We start from the raw sequence: 25809 nt of genomic DNA, 5'->3' as shown, positions 1-25809 counted from the left end.
GATCCAATTTGGTAATTGATTTCTTAGCTAAGAAATGATGAATACTGTGAGCATTGTCATAAATAATGATCCATTTGCTAGGCCCCAGAGTTCTACGTCTATTTCTTCTAAGAGAATTGCGTAACCTTTTCAGCACTTCCAAATAGCATTGCTGATTGACTGTTTATCACAGACTATCCATTTATAATAAAAAAAAATGTATGTCATTTTGTCTCACTTGTGGATTGTGTTTAGCCATGTTGAATTTCCACAAGACTGTTTTATCTGGGCAATGGCAGGCACTTGGTATATATTTTTCACACTCCTTGTATATCCAGAAACTGTTGTCATTAGATACCATTTTCAGAACTGGTGCTATCCCCTGTCAACTTAGTTCTGACATTGAGGCAAGGTAGTTTATTTTTTTATTTTTTTTTTATTAATTTTATTACAATCCATACATAGCAATCAAGTTTTTACAAAAAGAAGAATTATGTTAAGAACAGATCGATCCCCACCCTGAGAGAGAGAGCAAGCCAAACGTGTAAAATTTAAGGCTTGTAAAATACCTAAATTAACAAATTCTCTGTGCTTTATAAACTTATTTTAAAATATTACTGATTAGATCCTGCCATGTTTTGAAAAAAGTCTGTACAGATCCTCTAACTGAGTATTTGATTTTTTCCAATTTCAAATAATATAACACATCAGTTTCCCACTGACTTAAAAGAGGAGAGTTTGGGTTCTTCCAGTTTATCAGAATAAGTCTGCGTGCCAACAGTGTAGTGAATGCAATCACAATTTGTTTGTCTTTCTCCACTTTAAGCCCTCTGGAAGAACCCCAAACACAGCTGTTAATGGGTTAGGAGGGATTGTGAGTCCAAGGCTGTCTGAGAGGTAATTAAAAATTTTTGTCCAGAATAATGTTAATTTGGTGCAGGCCCAGAACATGTGACCTAGTGAGGCTGGGGCTTGGTTGCAACGTTCGCAGGTTGGATCATGCCCTGGAAACATTTTGAGAGTTTTAGTCGAGACAGATGTGCTCGATATATAATTTTGAGTTGTATAATTGTATGCTTTGCGCATATGGAGCTTGAGTGAATTCTCTGCATTGCTACTTTCCACTCCTTTTCTGATATATTAATTGAGAGATCTTTTCCCAGTGTCCTCTTGGATCTTTGAAAGGAAGGGATTGTAAAATGATTTTATATATTGTAGAGATGGAGTCTAACTCCTTGAAATTGAGCAATATTTTTCCGGCGTGGATGAGGGTGCAAGATGAGGAAAATCTGGAAGGTTCTGTTTAACAAAGTTCCTGATTTGAAGATAGTGAAAGAAATTGTAGCTGGAATGTTAAATTTGGAATGTAATTGTTCATAGGATGCAAAGACGTTGTCTATATAAAGATCTCTAAGCAAGTTAATTCCAAATTTTTCCAGATATTAAAACTGCATATGTTTGTGAAGGTTGAAAGAGGTGGTTCTCTTGCAGGGTGCCACAGAAGAAGCTTCTCCGTCTTAAAATGCTTTCTACATTGGTTCCAGATTCTAAGTGAGTGGAGCACAATTGGGTTATTAGTGTATTGCCGATAGCGTGTGTTTATTGGAGCACAGAGCAAGGAATACAAAGAAGTACTGCAGGATTTTACTTCTATTGCGGTCCATGCCTGTGTATGTTCTTCTATTTGTGTCCAGGTTCTTATCGCCTGTATATTTGCTGCCCAGTAATAAAACTGGAAGTTAGGTAGAGCCATGCCGCCTTCTGCCTTTTGTCTTTGTAGGGTCGCTCTTTTGATGCGTGGATGTTTCAAATTCCAAATAAATGAGGTTATTGTTGAATCTAATTGCTTAAAGAATGATTTATTAATGTATATTGGTATGTTTTGAAATAAAAAGGAGCTTAGGAAGAATATTCATCTTAACAGTGTTAATTCTTCCAGCTAGTGTGAGATGAAGGGTTGACCATCTATGCAAGTCTTGTTTAATTTTTTCCATGCAGACGAAATTTTGTTGATAAAGAGCTTTATGTTTACTTGTGATGTTTACCCCGAGGTATTTAAACTGTTCTGCAATGATAAAAGGTAGGGTGTCTAATCTAATATTATATGCTTGAGAATTCACTGGAAAGAGTACACTTTTATTCAGATTAATTCTGAGACCAGAGATCTTTTGAAATTCTGTGAGTGCTGCTAAGACTGCAGGCACAGAATTTTCTGGGTCCGATATATACAGTACCATGTCATCTGCATATAATGAGATTTTCTGTTCCAGTCCTTCTCTGCTAATCCCCTTTATCTGATCAGTATTTCGACAATGTATTGCCAGTGGTTCAATGGCAATTGCAAACAGCAGCGGTGACAAGGGCATCCTTGTCTTGTGCCACGCTCTAGTTTAAAGTAGTCTGAGCAAATGTTATTGATGCAAACTGAAGCTTCTGGGTTAGTATACAGTAATTTAATCCATGCACAAATGTTGGGCCAAACCCAAACTTCTCCAATAGTAAAAGGTATTTCCATTCAATCATGTCGAATGCTTTTTCTGCATCCAATGATAATAATATTTCTGGGGTGTTTGATTTAGTTGGTGAGTATATTACATTAAACAGGCGTCAAGATTTGAAGATAAGTGTCGGCCCCTAATAAATCCAGTTTGGTCTTGTGATATTACGAGGGAGCACTTTCTCCATCCTTCTAGCTATGATTTTAGAGAGTATTTTAACGTCGTTATTCAGAAGTGAAATTGGTCTGTATGATGCACATTGTAATAAGTCCTTATTTTGTTTTGGAAAGACAGTGATTAGTGCTTGGCGAAAGGTTTGTGGAAGAGATTGGTTATCTCTGGCTTCTGTAAATGTTGCTAATAGGAGGGAGCTAGCTGAGGGAGAATTTCTTGTAAAACTCTGCAGGGTAGCCATCAGGGCCTGCTGCTTTTCCACCTTGGAGTGACTTTATAGCATCTAGTAATTCTGATAATGCAGAGGTTTATCAAGTTCCTCCACACTAAAAGCGTCAATTTGTGGTATCTGTAATGTATCCAGAAATGCATTAGATTGTATATTGTCTTCTTTAAACTCAGTAGTATATAGGGATTTATAGTAGTCTCTGAAAGTGTGCATTATATTTTTGTGTTCGATGATTTTATCTCCGTTCGTGTTAGTGATTACCGAGATTGCGTATGCATATCTTGCTTGTGAATTTGTTGCGCTAAAAGCTTATTAGCTTTCTCCATGTTCATAATAATGATGTCTGGATTTGTAAATTAGTTGTTCAGTTTCTTTAGTTGTCAAGAGGTTTAATTCTGAATGTAGAGCCTGCCTCCTCTTATGTAGAGTCTCGCTTGGTAGTCTGGCATGTTCTTCATCTATTTTAGTAATTTCGCTTTTATCTCTGCTACTTTCTTGCTTCGGATTTATTTCTGTGGGAAAGATATGAGATAATCTGTCCTCTTAAGAAGGCCTTAAGAGTTTCCCAGAGTATTCCTGCAGAGATCTCGGGGATGTATTTGTCTTTAGAAAGAATTTGATTTGTTTGGATATAAATTCAGTACAATTCTCGTCAGCTAATAGAAGCGGTTGAGGCCATCTGGGGGTGAGTGTATGGGGCTTAGTAATTTCAGCTCCAAGATCATAGGTGCATGGTCTGAAATAACAATAGCATCGTATTTACAAGATTTAATCTTAGGCAAGAAGTTATTATCTATAAAGAAGTAATCAATCCTTGAGTAGCAATGATGTACTGGTGAGTAGAAAGAATATGTTCTTGAATTTGGGTTTAAAACCTCAGGGATCTGATAAGTTGTGATCAGTTATAAACTTTGTAATTATCTTTGCGGTGTTAGTTGCGTTCCCCTGTGGAGGAAGTCTTATCTAAAAGTGGATTTAAAACACAATTAAAGTCCCCAGCCATTATAACTTTATGAGTGTTCAGATTGGGAATGGATGCAAATAAATTTTGTATAAATTCCTTATCATCAACATTAGGTGCATAAACATTTATCAAAATCATTTTACAGTTAGATAAGTCTCCCATGACCATCACATATCTCCCTTCAGGATCCAATACTACATCTGATGCTACAAATGGTACTGTTCTATGTATGAGAATTCCCACCCTCTAGTTTTCTTTGTAAAACTAGAATGGAACATTTGGCCAGTCCAGTCTTTTTGCAGCCGGAACTGATCCTTGCTTAGTAAGTGGGTTTCCTGTAAAAATACTATTTTAGCATTTAGACCTGTTAGGTGAGAAAGTACTTTCTTTCTCTTTAATTCGTGATTCAGGCCTTTAACATTCCAGCTTACGAAGTTAACTGTCCCATCATGGAGACACTGATTCTGAGTTTTTGATGTCATTTTATAGTCTTAACTGGAAGTGAAATAGTTTAGGTCTTAATTTCCTATTCCCCCGAGTTGTTGCCATGCAGCTTATTATTACGTTGATAGTTATAATTATAAAGATTGAGATGATAGATTAGGTATAGATCAAGCCTGCTCTCTTTCTCTCCCCCCCTTAACCCCCACCCTCCCTTTTTGCCTCCCCAAGTGAGGCTAAAACCCACTTCACGCAGTCCCAGTCCTCTGACATACCCAGAGACAGAGCACGTCCAAAGCACAACAAGCCCCCATGCAGTGGTGCTTTAGGGTTAAAAGATAGAGATATCTGTTACCAATATAGTCTTTAAAAGAGAGAAAAAAAAAAGAATTTTGCACTTAAAATATATATATAGTCTTCAGCAATTTTAGTGCATTAAGATGATACCCCCAGATAATAAACCCGGGTGATGGTGTTAAAGATGTGTCCAAAATAAGCATAACAAGTCTTAATGCAGTAATAGCAATAACAGTAAACCAAGGGTATGATATTGAACAGTCTCATTTAGGGTACACATGAAATAATTAGAAAAGAAAAGGAAAAAAAAAAAAAGAGGAGGAAACAGTAATTAAGCACAATAAAACATAAACAGATAGTGCCCTAGTATTACTAAGTAATAATAAGAATACATGAGAATATATGCTGATAAAAACCCGTATTTTAAAACAATAGATCAGACAGTAGATTATTAATCCTAGCTTTATCATTTACCGCCATGACTCACTATTATGTATCAGAATAGTCCCGGGATCAGCTTTCTTAATTCATTTTCTGCTTCTTCCTTGCTAGCGAAGACATAGAAATGACCTTGCCATTCCACTTTCAGTTTTGCGGATACAGGAGGCGTATTTGACACTGGCTTGCCGTAGCTGCTGTTTAATATTATAGAAGGCTGTGCGTTTAATAGCTGTTGCTGGAGAGAAGTCAGGGAAGATACGAGTAGTTTATTTTTTTAGATGAGGAAGACAGAACATTCAAAGTCAGGTATTTCTCCTCACTGATCACAATTTTAGAGATTGGTGCACTTTTTTGTTTCACTGAACTCTGTACATGGGTGGTATTACTCACAACTCTCTCAAATAGTGCATTAAATAACAAGAGTAAACTCTCTTGGCTTGTACTCTACATATCATGGTGTATAAGGTAACATCCTATTAGCTTTATTGATCATTCCTGTCCTCTGTGTAGATGTACAGTAGATTGTAATAAGACCACTACAACTCCCAGGTCCTCCTCCTAAGGTGTCCTTTCAGTTTTCAGACCTCCCATTGTGTATTTAAACCTCACATTTTTACTTCTTATGTATAATTCTTTACATTTACTGACATTAAATTTCATCTTCTACCACAAATCTGCCCAAGCCTGTCTGCTGTCCAAGTCCTTCTGTGATGATCCAATGGAACCCTAACCCTAACCCTAACCTATCTTGGTATCATCTGCAAACCTAACCAGTTTGTTACTTATATTCCTATTCCAATCATTTGTCTATGTTTAAAATATCAGCGGCCACAGCACTGAACCCTTTTCTTCCTGTAATTGAGCCACTTTTGCATCCATCTACACACCATGTCCTGAATTCCCACTTCTTTCAGTTTGATCACTAACCAATCAATTGCTACCTTATTAAAAGCATTCTAAAAATCAAGATATACAGTCGTGCCAGATGGCTGAGGGCCTTGCCTGCACAGGACGCTCAAAGTGTGGAAGGACTGGGGGAAAGAGGATTGTCGGGACAGTCCCCTTGGTTTCCAGTTGTGTGCATGAACCTTTCCAGGGCTTTATTTTGTCATGCTACGCCACACCTGGATGTGTGGCCAGATTAAGCTCGTTAGGCACCTGGAGTCCATCCAGGTTCCTTATAAAAAGAAACCGGCGCACTCCATAAGTGGTCAGAGTCAGGAAGAGGACAAAGCCTGAAGAGGAGTGGAGGGAGAAGGACTGGCGGCAAGGAGGGACTGAATGGTATTGGTGTGTTGCATTGTGTTGGTAAAATTGTAAATAAACATGTGGAGTGTGGCAAAACTTGTCTCCTGCTTGTCTGTGTCTGGATTTGGGTGGCAGTATGCCCCATAGTGGCTCACACAGTATAATCTCATATGTACCATTCTGATCATATCCTTTTGTTTCTTTTTTATAGAATTCCAGCCTGTTAGTAAAACCAATCTTTCTCATCAACTCATGCAGACTGCTCACTAAAAGCACCTGTTCTGATTTCTCCTCAATAATTTACTTTGATTAATTTAGCTTCAGCTCACTGGTCTATAGTTGCTAGAATCAGCCGAACCACCATTTTTATACAACTGGATGATACTGTTATATCTTAACCTATTGCCTTTTCTACAATATTTCTTGTTGGATGTTTTCATGGTGAATCACAGACAGACCACTATGACCTAATTGCTAGAGATAGTACAGTAGACTATCTGATGGATAGTTATATGTGATGGCAATGACTCACTATACTCTGTAGTCAAAGGCAATTACTGAAAATTCCCAGAAAAGTCACATATTGCGATGCTGACTCAAATGTCTACACTGTATTTACTGGAAGCAAATGAAGCGAAAGCAGTAATTGGAAATCACATTTGGAACCAATAGGCTCAGCAACAAAGCCTTAAAAACATGAAAAGAAATAACACATAAGAAAGTAATTATCAGCATTTAAAGAGGAAGTAATTCGGCAAAGAAAGAAGTACAGCAAAACTGGAAATCTGTCTCTGTGTATTGTTGTAGTGAAGTGATTAATCAGCAGGAGTGCTAAATCAGCTGACAGGTTCTGATGAATGAAGCTTAGGACTGCAATTTTGTCATTTAATTTAAAATGTGTAAATGAAGTATCACAAGTAGAATTTGGTCCCATTTTTGGGTAACAAGAATAAGAAGATGTTAAAATAAAAGGCAATACCTGTATTTCAAATGACAAGATGTTATTTTTTTACTTTCATTCACTAGGTTTGATAAAACAAAATGAAACAGACTGAATTCTTTCACTTCATATTTGAAACAGGATTTTTTTTTTTGATACATTTCATAATGAAAGCAAAAATATTTTTCTTTTGGCACCATCTCAATTGCTTTATTTACATTATGAGTTTTATTATTCACATGTTTTAATATTTTTAAATGGGAAAAGTTTTCCTAATGAAAATCACCAAAGAATATTGTGCCCCTTCCTACTAATGTTTTAGTTTGCCAAGGTCATGGTTAATACAAGGTAATTCTATGATACCAGTTTTTTTTTTTTTTTTTGTAATTTTTCAGTATAAAAGGTAATTTTTGATAAAAGTTTATATCACCCTGCAGCATCTAGTCAAATATCTTAAGCCAATGTCAGATTATGTGACATCTAGTCATAGGATATGTCAGATTTGTCGACTGCTATTGCTGATCTGCTGATATTCCTGTCAGTAAGACTGCACCTAAATCAACCATTTTTTGGATCACCAAGAACTTCAAGGAGAGAGGTTCAAGTGTTGTAAAGAAGGCTTCAGGGTGCCCAAAAAAGTCCAGCAAGCACCAGGACTGTCTCCTAAAGGTGATTCAGCACCACTAGAGCAGAGCTTGCTCAGGAATGGCAGCAGGTAGGTGTGAGTGAGGTGAAGACTTTTGGAGGATGGCCTGGTGGGTGTCAAGAAGGGCAGCAGAGAAGCCAAGAAAAATATCAGGGACAGACTGGTATTCTGGGATTGGGCTGCTGAGGACTGCTGCTGGGGTCAAGTCATTTTTCTCTGATGAATCCTCTTTCTGATTGTTTGGGGCATCCAGAAAAAAAGAAAAGGTGAGCAGCGCTACCATCAGCAGTCCTGTGTTATGCCAGCAGAAAAGCAACCTGACACCATTCATGTCACGTGGGGTTGCTTCTCACTCAAAATTGTGCCTAAAAATGCAGCCCTAAATAAAGAATGGGACCAAAACATCCTCCGAGAGCAACTTCTACCACCCATCCAAAGAACAGTTTAATGACCAGCAATGAACAATCCAGCATGATGGAGCACCAGGCCATAAGGCAAAATGTGAGAACGAAGTGGCTCAGGGAACAAAACAGCAAAATTTGGGGTCAGTGGCCAGGAAACTCCACAGACCTTTAATCCCACTGAGAATCCTCAAGAGGCGGGTAGACAAACAAAAACCCACCAATTCTGATTCTGCAAGAATGGGCAGCTGCAATCAGTCAGGATTGGGCCCAGAAGTTGATTGACAGCCTGCCAGGGCGAATTGCAGAGGTATGGAAAGAGACAGAAGGACCAACACTGCAAATATTGACTCTTTACATAAACTTCATGTCATTGTCCATAAAAGCCTTTGAAACTTCTGAACTGCTTGTCATTCTACTTCAGTCTACCAGAGAAACATCTGGGAAAAAGATCTAAAAACACCGAAACAGCAAAACGTTGTGAAAACCAACACTTTCTCAAAGGTTTTTGTCATGACTATACATTCCTTTTTGCTGCATTATATGCATTGTACTTTTGGGAATCGCAGTCAAAGGGTCTTGAACAAAGCACTGAGTAAAGAATATGAATACTTACGGCAATGTGGTATTTCAGTTTTTTTTTTTATTTTTAATAACTTTGCAAAAAATGTTTACAATCCTGTTTTTGCTTTGCCATTATGGTGTATTGAGTTTTGTTTATTGAGAGAAAAACATAATTTAAATGATTTTAGCACAAGACTGCAGAATAACAACATGTGTATAAAGTGAAGGGGTCCGACGACTATCTGAAGGCACTGCATTGCTTTTGAAAAAGGTTGCGCTTAGAAAGTCGTGACTCTGTTTTGTCTGTTTGAATATGTAACAGACAGCCTGACAGTTATGTGCAAGCAGTATCAAAATGCTGATCATAAAGACCCTAGCCCAGCCTTCATGCTTTAGATTTCACCTAGTACAATGTGGGTGAAGTCAGCTGATGTGCATAATTTGTAGATATGCATAATTCATCGATTGTTCAGTTATTTATTTTCAAAACCGGTTTATTTCGACACTAGTTGTACTAACCATCTAAGACGCATTGAAATCTAAACATATTCAACATAGACCTTGGCATTAATGTTTGCAGTGCAGTTTGTTTATCCAGTTGTCGTGTCTCTGTTACATCATACCATTTCATACAGAATTTGTAAAAGCAGTGCTAATGTTTGTGATGCACCATCTGTTGAATAGCAGAGACTTAGCAACCATATGGACACACAGACACTTGTACTTTTATTAAGGTGGACTAAGCAACAGGGAATAGCTGTTCCTTTTAGGACAGGGCACAACAAAAGAACAACTCTTATTCAATGCACTGTTCCTTTGAAGGGCACTATTCTGCCCTCGTGATTGCGTATCCATGCAAAGCTAGACAGATAGCGAACAATAACTCCAGTAAACTCGTTTCTTGTTCAGAGTGAAGCTTTTAATGATAAATATCTAATTCTTAATTGTAAAACTACAAAACACAATAAAAAGGGCGCTTTCAGTACAACATCCACACCAAACAATCAATCAATAAATAAATGCATTATATAAAAAATTAACTCTAGCAGATAAACATCTTAACAAACATTTACAAAATAATTATTTAAAAGACAGACTTACAGGTATATATTCACCAAGGCTTAACGTGAAAGAACTGGTGTCATGAACAGCGTTTAGAACTTCACTAAACTGCTTTCTTAAGAAAAGGTGAATTGAACAATGTGACGTCAATATTTAAAATGATCGCTAGGTGGCAAACCATAAAATAAAGTGTGAACAGAATAGGCACAAATGAATGATAATATCCAAGAGTGAAATTTTTTTTTTGTTTTAACTGGCAAAATGCAGATACTCATGAGATGCCAGTAGATCTCTGAGTAATCGTTATATAAAAATAATTATGCAGTACTATTTTCATATTTCTGCATGGATTGAAATTGATTTGGTAAATGTAAACTAAACCACTGTTTAGGTTCCTCATGTATATTAAACATCAGATGATATCAATTCAAGCAGAGAAAGAGGCCTGACCTCTCATTTTACAAAAGTATTAGTGAATTCTTGTAAAAATCTGACAAAAGTTTTGTTGTATATATGTTATACCTTCTGGTGTTATTCCAAGTAATGCTCTTTGGAGATCTGGAGTAATTGTAAATCTATATGAATCTGACATATAAGGAAATATTTTTTCCAAAAATGGTGTGTCTCTCTAAAGTCTAATGATCGTCTATGTAAATTAGTGTTTATTCTGATGGGGTTATAAGATGGTGGAGCTTTATGTAGCTTGAAACTTATGTCCTCAAAAGTTGGGGGTTTAACCTTTTTTTAGGGTTGTGGAATGGTAAGGTCTGGGTTTATTGCTATAAATTCACATTTTAGTAGTGATGAGCAAAACGGGGATGTTACAATCCACATACTGTTTTGGCAAACCAACACTAAAATCTGTTTTGTAGGTAATTGAAGTTTAAAGTTTTGCTCACACTTCCAGAGTTACTGTTTTATTTTCCCAAGCTGTGGATTTCAGGTAATATCAAGACACACCAATAAAATCAAATCTATGCCTCTTGATCAATTTAGAAACAGGTGCCATGCATGTTTTTTAAATTTGACATAATGGAAAATTTCAATACATACACATTACTGTTTTCTCAGCACTGTGCAGAAATATGCACACATCCCAACCATTAACCAACAACAACAACACTTTCCTTATTCCTGCAGATTGAGGTAAAATATGTGCATACACTAAGTATTATATAACTTTAAGTTTCATTTCTGTTTCAGCTGCATCTTTAGGATTGTTGTACAACCAGAACAGTCATAAAACACTCCCAATTATGTTTTTTTTTTTACTACAGACCTTAATTTAAATTGTAAATGACAGGTGGACACTTATGGATTTATTGCTTGTATTCGATTCCAGACAGGAACTAAACACATTTGTTTTTTGTGTCAATGGCACAAATCTTACTAAAAGCACAGCAGTGCTATTAGTTTTGCATTTCCTTTTTCCTGTTTTTTTTTTTATTTCTTTCCTTTTTCGTTTGTGAAACAAAACAAGTGATTTTTGCTCAGTTTTGCCTTAATCATTTTGTTCATTACTACTCTTTAGTAAGTTTGTGTTAGGATGTTAGGATAACAGTTGTTATCTGACTGTCAAAGAAGTGATCCTTCAAAGATTTGTGGATTCTATTAATGGCAGATTTCAGTTTTTGAGTTATAATAAATCTGTAAACCTTTCTGTAAACACATTTTTGCTTTGTCATTATGGTTAATTGTATGCAAATTGATGGGTAGAAATGGAAAATGTATCCATTTAAAATGAAATCTACAGCACTACAAAGTGTGCAAAAAAATAAAAGAATATGAATACATTCTGAGTCGTCCATATGTGTAATTGAACAAATCCCGGCAAAGTTCTCAAACAGCTCACCTATATATTTCCTAGAATGAAGTTGTGAATTAGCTACAATGTAACAGCACCAAATTTGCAAATAACTGCTCAACTTAAAAATTTTTAGGAGAGTGCTGTAAACAGTGTTCTATATCAAAGACCCACTCTTGAGGCCATTTGTTATTTCATTGGAGTTTGCTCATACTCCTTATGTCTGTGTGTGTTTTACTCTGTATACTACAGATTTTCTCCCAAATTCCAAAAGAAGTGGAGGTTAGGTGACTTCCATTTCCAAATTGACTCCCCTGTGTGTATATGTGATTGGATCCTGTAATAGACTGGAACATGTGTACCTGGGGACCACCTTCCTGGGTCTGGTGAGGTAAGCAGTTCCACCACAGGACAAGTTGGGACGCTGATGTTAACAGTTTCTTCCTTGTCCCCTGTAGCATCAAAAAGACACTCAAAAAGGAGGCCTTAGCTCCACCCACAACACTTAGATAAGACACTGCCCCTTCTGGCACCAACACTAGAAAATTTTTGAACGGCAAAACATAATAATTGGCTATAACATTTGTCTGTATTATTTGAATAGTGCTTGGTGGCAGTCCGCATGCAAAACAAAGGAAGATGAAAACATTACTGAGATTTACAGTTGTGCTTGAAAGTTTGTGAACCCTTTAGAATTTTCTATATTTCTGCATAAATATGACCTAAAATATCATCAGATTTTCACTCAAGTCCTAAACGTAGATAAAGAGAAACCAGTTAAACAAATGAGACATACTTGGTCATTTATTTATTGAGGAAAATGATCGAATATTACATATTTGTGAGTGGCATGAGTTCATGAGTCCAACTTCAGGAGAACACTGAACAACAATGGTGTGCATGGCAGGGTTGTAAGGAGAAAGCCACTGCTCTCCAAAAAAAACATTGCTGCTCGTCTGCAGTTTGCTAAAGATCACGTGGACAAACCAGAAAGCTATTGGAAGAATGTTTTATGGACGGATGAGACCAAAAGAGAACTTTTTGGTTTAAATGAAAAGCGTTATGTTTGGAGAAAGGAAAACACTGCATTCCAGCATAAGAACCTTATCCCATCTGTGAAACATGGTGGTGGTAGTATCATGGTTTGGGCCTGTTTTGCTGCATCTGGGCCAGGACGGCTTGTCTTCATTCATGGAACAATGAATTCTGAATTAGATCAGAGAATTCTAAAGGAAAATGTCAGGACATCTGTCCATGAACTGAATCTCAAGAGAAGGTGGGTCATGCAGCAAGACAACGACCCTAAGCACACAAGTCATTCTACCAAAGAATGATTAAAGAAGAATAAAGTTAATGTTCTGGAATGGCCAAGTCCTGACCTTAATCCAATGGAAATGTTGTGGAAGGACCAGAAGCGAGCAGTTCATGTGAGGAAACCCATCAACATCCCAGAATTGAAGCTGTTCTGTATGGAGGAATGGGCTCGAATTCCTCCAAGCTGGTGTGCAGGAATGAGCAAAAGTTACCGGAAATGTTTAGTTGCAGTTATTGGGGGGTCACACCAGATACTGAAAGCAAAGGTTCACATACTTTAGACACTCACAAATATGTAATATTCAATCATTTTCCTCAGTAGATAAATGACCAAGTATAATATTTTTGTCTCATTTGTTTAACTGGTTTCTCTTTATCTACTTTTAGGACTTGAGTGAAAATCTGATGGTTTTATGTCATATTTAGGCAGACATCTAGAAATTTCTAAAGGGTTTACAAACTTTCAAGCACAACTGTATTTCCTGGTGTCTTTTGTTCGTACCTTCTATAAAAAAGCCTATATGAACCTTAAATGTAGTGTTTTCCTTGATTGTTTTGTACAGTACTTTATGACTGGTGTCTTTATGAAATGCACTGTTTAATCTGACGATTGAATGTAACTGTACTCCTAATTCTAGTCCTAGCTCTTTCAAAAAAACAAGATAGACATGTTCATGTGTTTATGCTTAATACATTTTGATAGTGCTTTCTGTAAATTTGATAAAATAAACCTTAATTTTGATAAACTGCCAGACTCTCTTTGTTCCAATACTGGTAGGCCTTTCTTACGTGTTCTTGTGTTTTCCTTGGGTACAGTTACTTTTAAAAGCATGTGATACTGAGCAGTATGAAGACAGTCTTAGACTTGGTCCTTTGTAGTGTGCTTAAGTTTTTTGGTGGGCAAAAGCAAAATAAAATAAAATGTCTTTTTTTTTCTCTATCTTCTTCCTGCCTGCAGTCGCTGGTCTTCTTTCCATTCTACTTACTCTATTATACACTTCATTTTGTATAAAAATAAATGTGAATATTTTGCAAAATTTAAATAAAATTGAATTAAAACTTGACATGGATACCAGTTAGTTCATGCTGTTTGCCAATTTATTACAATAGTTATTTGGTCCATTACTTTAACTGTCTTGTAAGTCTCTGTTTATAAACAGGTTAACAAAAAGCAGATTTTTTTTTTAACAATAATTAAGTCAAAGTTGCTTTCAAATTTTTAACTTTGTTTATTGCTTTTTCAACTCTTCTCTCTTTCTTTTTAACAGCTTCCTGTCAGTGCAGTTGCTATTGGTGCTGCAGTTTGTCTATGGTAAGTATTGCTAACCATCTTTGATTCAGCTATGCTGCACTTCTCATGCAATTTTCTGAGAGACCATTTGACCTGACAAAACATAAGTAATGGATTGTCATTACAAGACAGTCTTGCATTCGTTTTATTGTAGATTTAAGTTGTCAAAGAACACATTTAGAAAAACAGTACAAAAAGGTCTTATCTATAATTATTAGTGATCTAGATCTCTCAATTTCCACTGCAAACGACTCAATCAGTGATCAATAAACCTTTTTTTTTTTGGAATCTGCTTTCAGCTTTACAGTAGTTTAGTTGTGATGCTCCTTTATGCAAAATATTACAATACTTGAAAAAAGTGGAATAATAAACTAAACTAAACCATGAAAAGGGAATCTGAGGTGTTGTCCTGTTCATTTAGAGGAATGGAACAGCTGTTGTCCAGCTGAACATTAACTAAATGAAAAGCAAGGCACATCTTTGGCAGGAATAAAAAGTGAAGTTGCTCTAATGAGTTTCAATTTATCTCTTAATTAAAACAAACAATCTTTGACTGATTGTGAATAGTAAGTGGGCAGCTCACATTTTTATTAGAATAAAAAATACACTTTGCCCTCATTGCTTAGTAAACAATAGGCTTTTTTCGCTTAAGAGGTAAATATTTTAAATGTAAAATTGTTAAGCTTGTTAGCCTCGTATCTTCTTGATAAACATCTTTATGAACATTTTATTAGAACTGTGGCTTGTATTCATTATTTTATGTCATGTGTATTATGGATAAATATTTTGTGTACATGTTTTATTAGTTACAAAGTATGTTTTTAAGATTTTATTTTGTTTTAGTGTACAGAATTTCCTTTTATTAATAAAAAATGAATAGATAGCATCTGTGGTGTGCAGTTTAATTATAAAAATGCCACTTTGATATAGAACAAACATTTCTTCATGGCTGGTTATTCAAAAATAAAATAAAATGATGAAGAAAAGAAATTCCAGTAAATTGAAATCGGTGATCTGTATTGACCTAAAATAAATCTGACCAGGGCATCCCTAGTGATTATTGTGTAATCATAATAAATTAGAAAACAGCCTACATACTTTCAGGATATTTTAACTCTGGAATTGTAGAAAGATACAAAACCCAAAATTGCAGTGATTTTCTAGTCAATAATGTGGTGAGAAGTCAAGCAAAATGAGACCTTCTATTGGCTAACTAAAAAGATTATAATATGCAGGCTTTCAATGTAACTCATACCCTTTCTTCAGGCAAGATGTAATGATTACAATGTAATGCATGTAATGTGATTACATCTTGTCTGAAGAAGGTGCCTGAGTTACATTGAAAGCCTGCATATTATAATCTTTTTAGTTAGCCAATAGAAGGTCTCATTTTGCTTGACTTCTCACCACATTCATAATGGCTAACATGGTACAACACTGTAGTACAAGTAGTCAATAATGGACAAACAGTGTAAAGTAAGCATGGGCATCAACTTGCCATCAACATTGGACAGGCAAAACATTTTTGGCTACAACATAAATAAGAACCAAGCAAAAACAACAACAGCAATAATAATAACAGTTCTCAAACTGGAATAGCATAAAAGACGCAGACGAGGCAACTGCATGATCAACACAGCAACAGGGCTGCCACTCCACACTTTAACTGCATTGCTAAACAATGAGTTAATTTAAAGTTTAAGCATCTCTCAAGTGGACTTCCATGCTAGAAGAGTTCTCTAAAGTTTATCTCTCAGTGTTAAAACTCTTTGAAGTGATGCATTGACTGGATGTTAACATTGCATTCTTTGCATATTTAGGCAAGGATACTACAAATAGAAATCGGGGTAAATATTTAAATATAATTATTATACTTTAGTTAATTGAATTTTACTTTTTCAGTTTAGTTTTGGGATCTGAATTTGATTAACTTAATTAATTTTAATTACTAAAGATCCAACTCAATACCATGGAATGTTCAAACTGTGTAATGAATGATCCAACATCTCCCATGCCTAGCTCTATAACTCCTGAATGGCATTCTAGCATTCTCACATGGTAAGAGATATTCCTTGGCAGAAATACTCAGACATCAGTTCATTCTATGCACTTCTTTTTTTGACTACGTTTCACAACATTTTCATTCACCTAAAATTATTCCTGATCACACCCCAAAAGATGTTGGAACGCTCATAAAATATAATCCAGAGGAGGGGGTTCAAATCTGAACTGTCACCCCTGGTTACATTTATGTGTGTAGAAGTACATTTTCAATAATTACCTCTGATGTCCTGAAGCATAACCACTATACACATATAATATTTACAAGATCGAGTGTCATCTTTTAAAGGAAAACAGTTGCTGTAAGAGGCAAACAGCTCCTGAGGGAATAAAACCTGGCTAGTCTTTTGCAAGGTATAACGGTAAGCATAACAACTTAATTAAGATATTCAGAAATCTCAAAAGCTTTGATAAAACTGATCCATCAAAATTAGAATTAGAATTAGAATTAGAACAATCTAGACGAGAACAGGCCATTCAGCCCAACAAAGCTCGCCAGTCCTATCCACTTGCTTCCTCCAAGAAAACATCAAGTCGAGTTTTGAAAGTCCCTAACGTCTTACTGTCTACCACACTACTTGTTAGCTTATTCCAAGTGTCTATCGTTCTTTGTGTAAAGAAAACTTCCTAATGTTTGTGCAAATTTCCCTTAACAAGTTTCCAACTGTGTCCCCGTGTTCTTGATGAGCTCATTTTAAAATACAAGTCTCGATCCACTGTACTAATTCCCTTCATAATTTTAAACACTTCAATCATGTCACCTCTTAATCTTCTTTTGCTTAAACTGTAAAGGCTCAGCTCTTTTAATCTTTCCTCATAATTCAACCCCTGTAGACCTGGAATCAGCCTAGTCGCTCTTCTCTGGACCTTTTCTAGTGCTGCTATGTCCTTTTTGTAGCCTGGAGACCAAAACTGCACACAGTACTCAAGATGAGGCCTCACCAGTGCATTATAAAGGTTGAGCATAACCTCCTTGGACTTGTACTCCACAGATCGTGCTATATAACCTAACATTCTGTTAGCCTTCTTAATGGCTTCTGAACACTGTTTGAAGTTGATAGCTTGGAGTCCACTATGACTCCTAAATCCTTCTCATAAGGTGTACTCTCGATTTTTCGACCGCCCATTGTGTATTCAAACCTAATATTTTATTTTCCTATGTGTAATACTTTACATTTACTGACATTAAATTTCATCTGCCACAAATCTGCCCAAGCCTGTATGCTATCCAAGTCCTTCTGTAATGATATAACGGATTCCAAATTATCTGCTAATCCACCTATCTTGGTATCATCTGCAAACTTAACCAGCTTGTTACTTATATTCCTATCTAAATCATTTATATATATTAAAAATAGCAGCGCCCTAGCACTGACCCCTGTGGAACACCACTCTTAACATCGCCAGTTCTGATGAGGTTCCTCGCACCATCACCCTCTGCTTCCTGTGTCTGAGCCAATTCTGCACCCATCTAAAAACATCACCCTGAATTCCCACTTCTTTTAACTTGATGCCCAACCTCTCATGTGGCACCTTATCAAATGCTTTCTGAAAGTCCAGATAAATAATATCATAAGCTCCACTTTGATCGTATCCTTTTGTTGCCTCCTCATAGAATTCCAACATGTTAGTAAAACACGACCTCCCCTTCTGAACCCATGCTGACTGTTCAGAATAACTCCTGTCCTTGTCATGTGTTGCTCAATCTTATCCTTAATAATTCCTTCCATTAATTTTCCTGTGATGCTTGTTGCTTACTGGCCTATAGTTGCTTGGATCTGCCCTGTCACCCTTTTTATATAATGGGATGATATTTGCCATTTTCCAGTCCTTTGGAATCTCTCAGTGCACAGTGACTTCCTAAAAATATGTGTCAAGGGTTTATATATGTACTCACTAGCCTCCTTAAGAACACGAGGATAAATATTATCTGGGCCTGGTGATTTGTTTGATTTTATCTTATTTAATCTGAGCAGCACTTCTCCCTCTACAATTTCCAAATCCCTCAGTACCTCCTTAGTAGTTGTGTTTACCTCTGGCAGGTTATCCACTTGCTCACTTGTAAACACCTCAGAAAATGTAAGTTTAGGGCATCTGCTATTTCATTGTCTGTATCTTTTAATTCCCTTTACTATTCCTGATGAACTTGACCTCCTCCTTAACTGTTCTTTTACTACTAAAATACTGAAAGAATCTCTTGGGGTCTTCTTTAGCCTTATCTGCTATATTCCTCTCCAACTGTCTTTTAGCCTCTCTGATATCCTTCTTAATGGTTGCCCTCATGTTCTCATACACGCTCACGGTTCTCTTTGCAGTCATTAGTCTTATATGCCTTATACAGTAGTTTTTTCCTTTGCAACTTCTTTTTTAAATCTTTATTAATCCATCGTGGAGATTTTTTAGTTTCCTATTACTTCCAAATTTAGGTATGTATCTGTCCTGCATTACATGTAAAACATTTTTAAACCTGTTCCACTGCTCCTCGACTGTCTCCACATTTAAAAGCTTATCCCAGTCTATCCTACTTAGACTTTGTCGCATCTGCTCAAAATTAGCCCTACTAAAGTTCAACTTAACAATTTTAGTCTTTGCATCTGTACTCTTACAAAATACTGAGAATTGTATTACATTATGGTCACTTGACCCTAGTGGTTCAATCACCTCTACACCCTCAACTCTATCCTGATTATTACAGAATACTAAATCCAGACAGGCTTCACCCCTTGTTGGTGCTTTAACATGCTGTGTTAAAAAACAGTCGCCGATTACTTCTAAAAACTCCTGCTCTTGTGCTCCTCCATCTGTAAGGTTATCCCAGTTAATATTTGGATAATTAAAGTCCCCATGACTATAATATCCCCTGTAAACTTGCCTTTTGATATTACTAAAAGATGTGTGTTGAAATTACTGTCTGAATTGGGTGGTCTATAACACACTCCTAAAATGAGACCTTTTCCCTAATATTTTCCAGGCGAAGCCACATGTCCTCACTAAGATGGGGCTCATCATCCAACTGAAGATGACTTACATTTAATTCCTGTTTGGCATAAACAGCAACCCCACCTCCTTTTCTGTTCTGTCTATCCTTCCTAAAAAATGTGTATCCCTCCCTGCCCCCCCATTCCTCGACTAGCCTACACATACGCCTCCCCAATACATTGGTGCCCCTCCGGTTCAGATGTAACCCGTCCACGGCGGAACAGGTCCCATCTGTTCCAAAAGGAGTCCCAATGCCCCATAAACCTATACCCTTCTACCCTGCACCAAGATTTGAGCCACACGCTAAGCCTTCTAATCTCCTCAATCTTACCTGGACTGGCGTGGCACAGGCAGAACCGGAGAAGACTACCTTGTCAGTTCTGCTCCTCAGCTTGGTACCTAACTCTTGAATTTGGATCGCAGAACTGACAGACTACCCTTATGTATGTCATTTGTTCCAACGTGGACAATGACAACTGGATCCACCCGCTCTGGCCAAGAGCCTATCCACCCTTCCAGGGAGGTCTCCCACCTGTGCTCCCGGAAGGCAACACACCGTACGAGACTCTCTCTCTCTGGAGCACACCTGCGCTTCAATCCCCCTAATGATTGAGTCCCCAACTATCACTACCTCTCTCTTTTGGGAACTGGTTTTGAGGTGGCCCGTTGGGGCTCCTCAACCCTGCCTACCACCTCAGAATTATCAGAGTCACCGTCCAGCTCCGCCAGGACATGATAACGGTTAGACACTTCTAATTCTGGGGTTGATGCCCCCGGACAGTGTGCACCCTTTACCTTACGCCTTGCGACCGTGACCCACCTATTCCTACCTGTCTGGTCTGGAATCTCCTCCCGCAACACCTTGGGGGTGCACACTATCTCTCTAAAGGACACCTGGGCCAAATCCGCCAATTCTCTATTACAGCGCAGGTCAGCCAACTCCTCCTCCAGTTCAGCGACCCTGAGCTCGAGGTGCTGGATCAGCTGGCATCTCTTGCAGATGTAGCCCTCATAGACAACTGGCTCTTCCAAACTATCATCTAAAAGTCCAACATCCAACAGGACTTGCATTGCACTGGCCTCATTATTAAAATTTGATTTGGGATTACTAAGCTGCCTTAACTATATATTTTTTTTCTTTCTTAAAATTAAATTTCTTCTTCTTTCAGCTGCTCCTTAACTTAAATGGTAACACTAAGATCTGCTACAGATATTTTACACCTTTTCCCCTTAAGCTCCTGTACTGTTCTCCCTCTCATCTGCCTGCTGTTTGCCTTTCTATTAGGTTAACTTTACTTTTCTCTGTCTCTTCTAGCTTTGCGCTCTTCTTACTTATAAGCTCTTCACTCGCACTGTTTGTATTCCCCCGTATTAATGAACCAATACGCTGTCGCCCACTTACTGTTCTACCTCTGGACGGCTAAGGACTGTTTAACCTAAAATAAACAAAGACATAAAACTTTACTACCTTATTTGCTCCTACTGCTCCTTGTGCCTGATCGGTGTCTTAACGCAGGCCGCTTACCTGCGCACTACTGAGTTTCCACCTTTTACTGCTTTGAAGTCAGCCGCGGCCTTTTTCTTTTCCTTTAAACTAAGGAATCGCTGTTACGACGACGCGGTTATTTATTTACAAATGCCGATATCAGTTACTGCTGCTTTCTACCCTGCCGCCTCGATGCTAATTCAAATACAGATAACAAGAAAAAGAACAAGTACAAATAACTTTTCCAAGCGCACTTCCAAACACCCAGCTACTTTTGCTCTTGTGCGGGCGAAAAAAAAGCAAAAAAAACCCTTCTAAAGGGAAAAAAAGCTTTAAAAATTCCCACACGGTTCCTTAGAGGCAACCAAAACCCAAGTTTTTAAGAGCAAAATGTATTTTTTTAATGTAAATCTCACACCACAGAACAAACCAACACTCTCAACAGACTCTAGCGTTTGCAAAGCACACGTCAGCACAAAAGCACACGTGACTCCAATTCAAATTCATCAAGTTAAAACGCTGAATTAGTTAAGATGAGATTTTGGGAAGATTTTTATGATCAAAAAATTTTGCTTGATTTTTGTAAGTGGAATTCATTTCTTACTTACATTTCTTTTGTATGTTTCTGTCTGACCCAAGGCACTTTCACAGGAGACTAAACATGGTAATGTAATGTGTGCAGTAATGTAAGCACATGCAGCTTAACCCTTGGATGCATACCCAGGGTCGCTAGTGACCTGTGATGTTTGTAACAATCTTTAAATTATCTGATGCTCCTTTGACTTGATCTATCAGATACGCCTCATGGTTTCCATCCATAACAATTTACCAGAAAAAAATATCCAAAATAGTGTCTAATTTCTATTTTATGACTATTTGTTTTCAAAAGTGGTATAGGGTCACTATTGATCTGAGAATTTAATAGTGTTACAAAACACATGCCTATCTGCCTACACTAGCATCCGTTCATCATGTTTGCAATTCACGCGAGTTATTCGATAGCTAGGATTCCCTCTTAAACATATTGTAGCGACCCGTGGAGGAGTCTTTTAAGATTTCGAGCCGAACTCTGCCGTGCACCTCTCCGAAGCTGTCGGCTAGCGGCTTGCCAGCGTCATGCACGCAACTGCACCCAGCTCTTTAAGAAAGAGAACACTCGTGCCCCATACACCGCACGACTCGAGTGTCTCGGTAGTTTGCTTAGATAACATCTTAGCAATAAACAGCTCTGTCCTGTTGTATCTTTTATTACAGAAGATAGTCAGAAACAAAAGCTCAACATTATTGCGCGGCCATTGCCAAGGTCAAGCACGAAGACACATTTCAATAAATTGGTACTTTTTACAAAATATATAACCCCCGGACGGCGATAACCCAAACCCACCCAACCAATTAAATACAAACACACCATTATTTACAACACAATGACAATACGTAAATTCCGACATACAATAAGCTTTTTATAAATTACCCATAATTTCCCGCAAACTATTTACATAAATTACCCATGAGGCGTCACTCCAGCGCTTGCTGCCGGGTTGTTACACAGCCCCCTCCTAAGAGGGTTAGTGTCCCCACAACCCTACTCATCACAGATAAAATCACGTAAATGTCCTGGCCGTCGACGGACACGCTTTGTCCTGCCGGAGGTGCCATCACTGGTGTCGGGCTCAGTCCTGTCACTGTCTGACTCGGTGCCGGGGGTGGAGGTTGGAGAACCGCTTATATTTTCGAGTTGTTGTTGCTCTGGGGCCAGTGGGTGGTATGGTGCTAAACGGTCCTTGTGCAGCACCACCCGTCTGCCTCGTCCAGGCATTCGACTCGGAAAACTACCTCCGATATTTTGTCCAATATTTCTCCCGGTCCTTGCCAATGGTGGGCTAGTTTTGGGGACAATCCCGCTTCCGTTGCGGGCAAAATACCCACACTTTGTCCCCTGGCTTCAGCGTCGGGCCATGAGCCCGCGAGTCATAAGCCCGTTTTGGCGTGCTCCAGCTCCCTCCAGGGCCTCCCTGGCCAGTCGATGAACGGTGTCCAGCCGCTCTTTTAGCCGTCTAAAATAATCCATTTCGGGCCCACCAATAATCTCAGGCTCAGGGGGTGAGCCAAACACTAAATCCACCGGCGTGCGAGTTCCCTTCCAAACATCAGCCCCGCTGGCGTGCATTGGCTCGACTCCTGCACTGCTGTCCGATATGCCCATAGGACCAAAGGCAAATGTTGGTCCCAGTCCCGCTGGTGTTGACTGGTCAGAATTGCCAGTTGAGTGGCCAGGGTGCGATTAAATCGCCGACCAATCCATCACTTTGTGGGTGAAGGGGTGGTCCGGTCTTTTCACCCCAGTCGCTGACACACCTCCTGAACAAACGGCTCTCAAAGTTCCGCCCTGATCGCTGTGGAGCTCGTCCGAACTCCAAATCGAGTGAACATTTCATCCACGAGTTTTGGGCAGCTGTGGGGCACTCTGATCCGAACTGCATAGCCTCTGGCCATTTGGTAAAGTAGTCCATTGCTACCAAAGCGTAGCGATTTCCGGCTTCCGTTACAGGAAAAGGACCCAGTATGTCCACGCCAATTCTCTCCATGGGTGCCCGACCAGGTATCGTTGCAATGGCGCGTGAGAACGCTGACCAGGTCCTTTTGTGCAGTGCAGACGTCACAGCAGTGGGCGTGTAGCTCTGCGTCTTGCCGACACCGGGCCAATAAAACCGCTGCCGTAGTCGACGACTGTCTTAGCGTTCCGTAATGTCCGGATCCAGCCGCTCCGTGGACCCATCGGAGGACCTCGGCGCAAAGCCTGGGGAACCAGTAGTTGTAGCCGGTCAATTCCTCCCCCGGGTGCGTGCCACCGCCTGTAGATTACGCCATCGTGCAACTCCAAGTTGCCCAACTGAGAGTGGAGTATTTTGAGTTCAGGCCCCTGTGACGACACGGTTTGCCAGTCGGGACGTTCTTGTGTCTCCAACCAGCCCTTTACCTTTTCTAGTGCTTGATCGTTCGCCTGTAACTGCCTCAATTGGTCAATAGTGTACGGCTCCCCTACTCCAACAGTGTCATCTATCCTTGCGGATGCGGACGATGGCCCCAGCCCCCTTTCTTCCTGTCGGCGCAATATCGACATTCATTGCTGAGGCATGGACGCCTGGAGAGGGCATCAGCGTTGGCATGCTGCCGTCCGGTCGGTGCTGTATCTCAAAGTCATATTCTTGTAGAATCTCCATCCACCTTGCCACCTGGCCCTCTGGTTGCCTGAAATTCAACATCCAGGTGAGGCTAGCATGGTCAGTCCGCAGTGTGAACCTAGTGCCCAATAGGTAGGGCCGAAAGTGCCGTGCCGCTAGGATCACTGCCAACAGTTCCCGCCGAGTGACACAGTAATTCCTCTCCGTCGACTGAGGCTGCAGCTGTAATAAGCTATCACTCTTTCTCCAGCCTCCCCCTTCTGTGAGAGCACGGCCCCAATCCCCACATTGCTAGCGTCAGTGTCCACCACAAAAGGTTGGTTGGGGTCAGGGTACGCCAGGACGGGCGCTGACGAGGGCAGCCTTTAACTGTTGGAAGGCGGCTGTGCAATCCTCCGTCCACCCAAACTGTTGGCCCTTACTCGTTAGTCGGTGCAAAGGGCTGGCAATGGTCGCAAAGTTTTTACTGAATCTTCGTAGTAGGAGGCTAAACCCAAAAGCTCCGCAGTTCAGTGATATTGGCTGGTGGGGCCAGTTGCTCACGGCAGTCACCTTGCGGGTCTGTAGCCACCCCACTCTCGCTGATTACGTGCCCTAGAAACTGAGTCTGTCGGGCGAGAAGATTGCATTTCTCAGGGTTTAACCGCAACCCGGCGCTACTGAATGGCGGTCAGGACCTGCCTTAAATTGTGCACCGCCTGGTCAAAGTCTCTGGCATGAATCAGCAGGTCATCTAAATAGACCACACAACGGGTTCGGGGATGTCTTTAGGACCCGCTCCATTAGTCTTTCAAACGTGGCCGGCGCATTACAAAGTCCAAACGGCATTACCTTAAACTGCCACAGCCCTTGTCCGATGGTGAATGCAGTTTTGGGTCGGTCCTCTGCTGCCAGTTCTACCTGCCAATATCCACTGCGCAAGTCCAAAGTGCTGAACCAACGGGATCCAGCCACATAGTCCAATGCATCATCGATGCGAGGCAATGGGTAAGAGTCTTTTCGAGTGACTGCATTTAATTTGAAAGTCCACACAAGGCGCCAACCCCGTTTTCTTCCGCACCATGACCATGGGTGCGGCCCAGGACTGTCAGAAGGCTCAATGATGTCGTTGGTTACCATCTCGCGAATCAATTCTTCGCAGCTTGGCGTTTTGCAAGAGGCAATCTGTGGGGCGCAACCGAATGGGGCGGCGTGGCCAGTGTCAATGTGGTGTTTGACTAACGAGGTTCTGGTGCAGTCCTCTTCTCGAGCCGCAAAATGTCCACAAAGTCGTTCAATACTTTCTGGAGTTGCTCCTGCTGTGGCGTGCTCAGCTGTTCACCACTTCGATGGCCCAATTCCTCCACAGCAGCAACCGCCTCAGTGGATGGGTGGTCGTGTGAGGAAAACCGTTGGGGAGCACTGGTCTGAGCTGCAATACTCTCCTGGGGGTCCTCTTCAGTCCCTGCATCTTCCGAACAACGGTCGGGAGCGGTGAGCCGTGGTGTCCAGGCAAATCCAAGCTAACAGCCCTTCCAGGATGATTCCAGCCCGATTGGGCGACACAGTCTCATTACCTACGCGGAGGATGGCCCTGGACACATCAACACATGCTCCCCAGTGGGCCAGCAAGTCTAACCCAATTATGCATTTGTCTTTAATGTCCATGAGCCAGAATTCGTGGCTGGTCTGGCTCGTCCCTACTACTACAGTCAATAGTTTCTTTCCGGCATTTTGTCCGTTCACCCGTAACCGCGCAGTTCGATGTTAGAAGGAGTCCAGTCTTTTGGAAGAGGACCAGCTGTTTCGGCAACACTCCTCTCTGTAAT

The 25809-nt window shown here is 39.7% G+C and overlaps 1 protein-coding gene across 1 annotated transcript in view; it reads left to right on the top strand.

Moving 5' to 3' along the window:
- Positions 1–25809, top strand: part of LOC120521307 (CD276 antigen homolog) — a 71492-nt gene that overhangs the window by 15258 nt on the left and 30425 nt on the right. Inside the window, exon 3 of the mRNA XM_039743020.1 lies at positions 14271–14314. Within this exon, the coding sequence (XP_039598954.1) occupies positions 14271–14314 (44 nt within the window). The remainder of the gene's footprint in view (positions 1–14270; positions 14315–25809) is intronic.

The sequence above is a fragment of the Polypterus senegalus genome, unplaced genomic scaffold (genome assembly GCF_016835505.1).
Source record: "Polypterus senegalus isolate Bchr_013 unplaced genomic scaffold, ASM1683550v1 scaffold_119, whole genome shotgun sequence".
NCBI lineage: Eukaryota > Metazoa > Chordata > Cladistia > Polypteriformes > Polypteridae > Polypterus > Polypterus senegalus.
The sequence above is the reverse complement of the archived record's forward strand: the minus strand, read 5'-3'. Positions and strand labels throughout refer to the sequence as shown.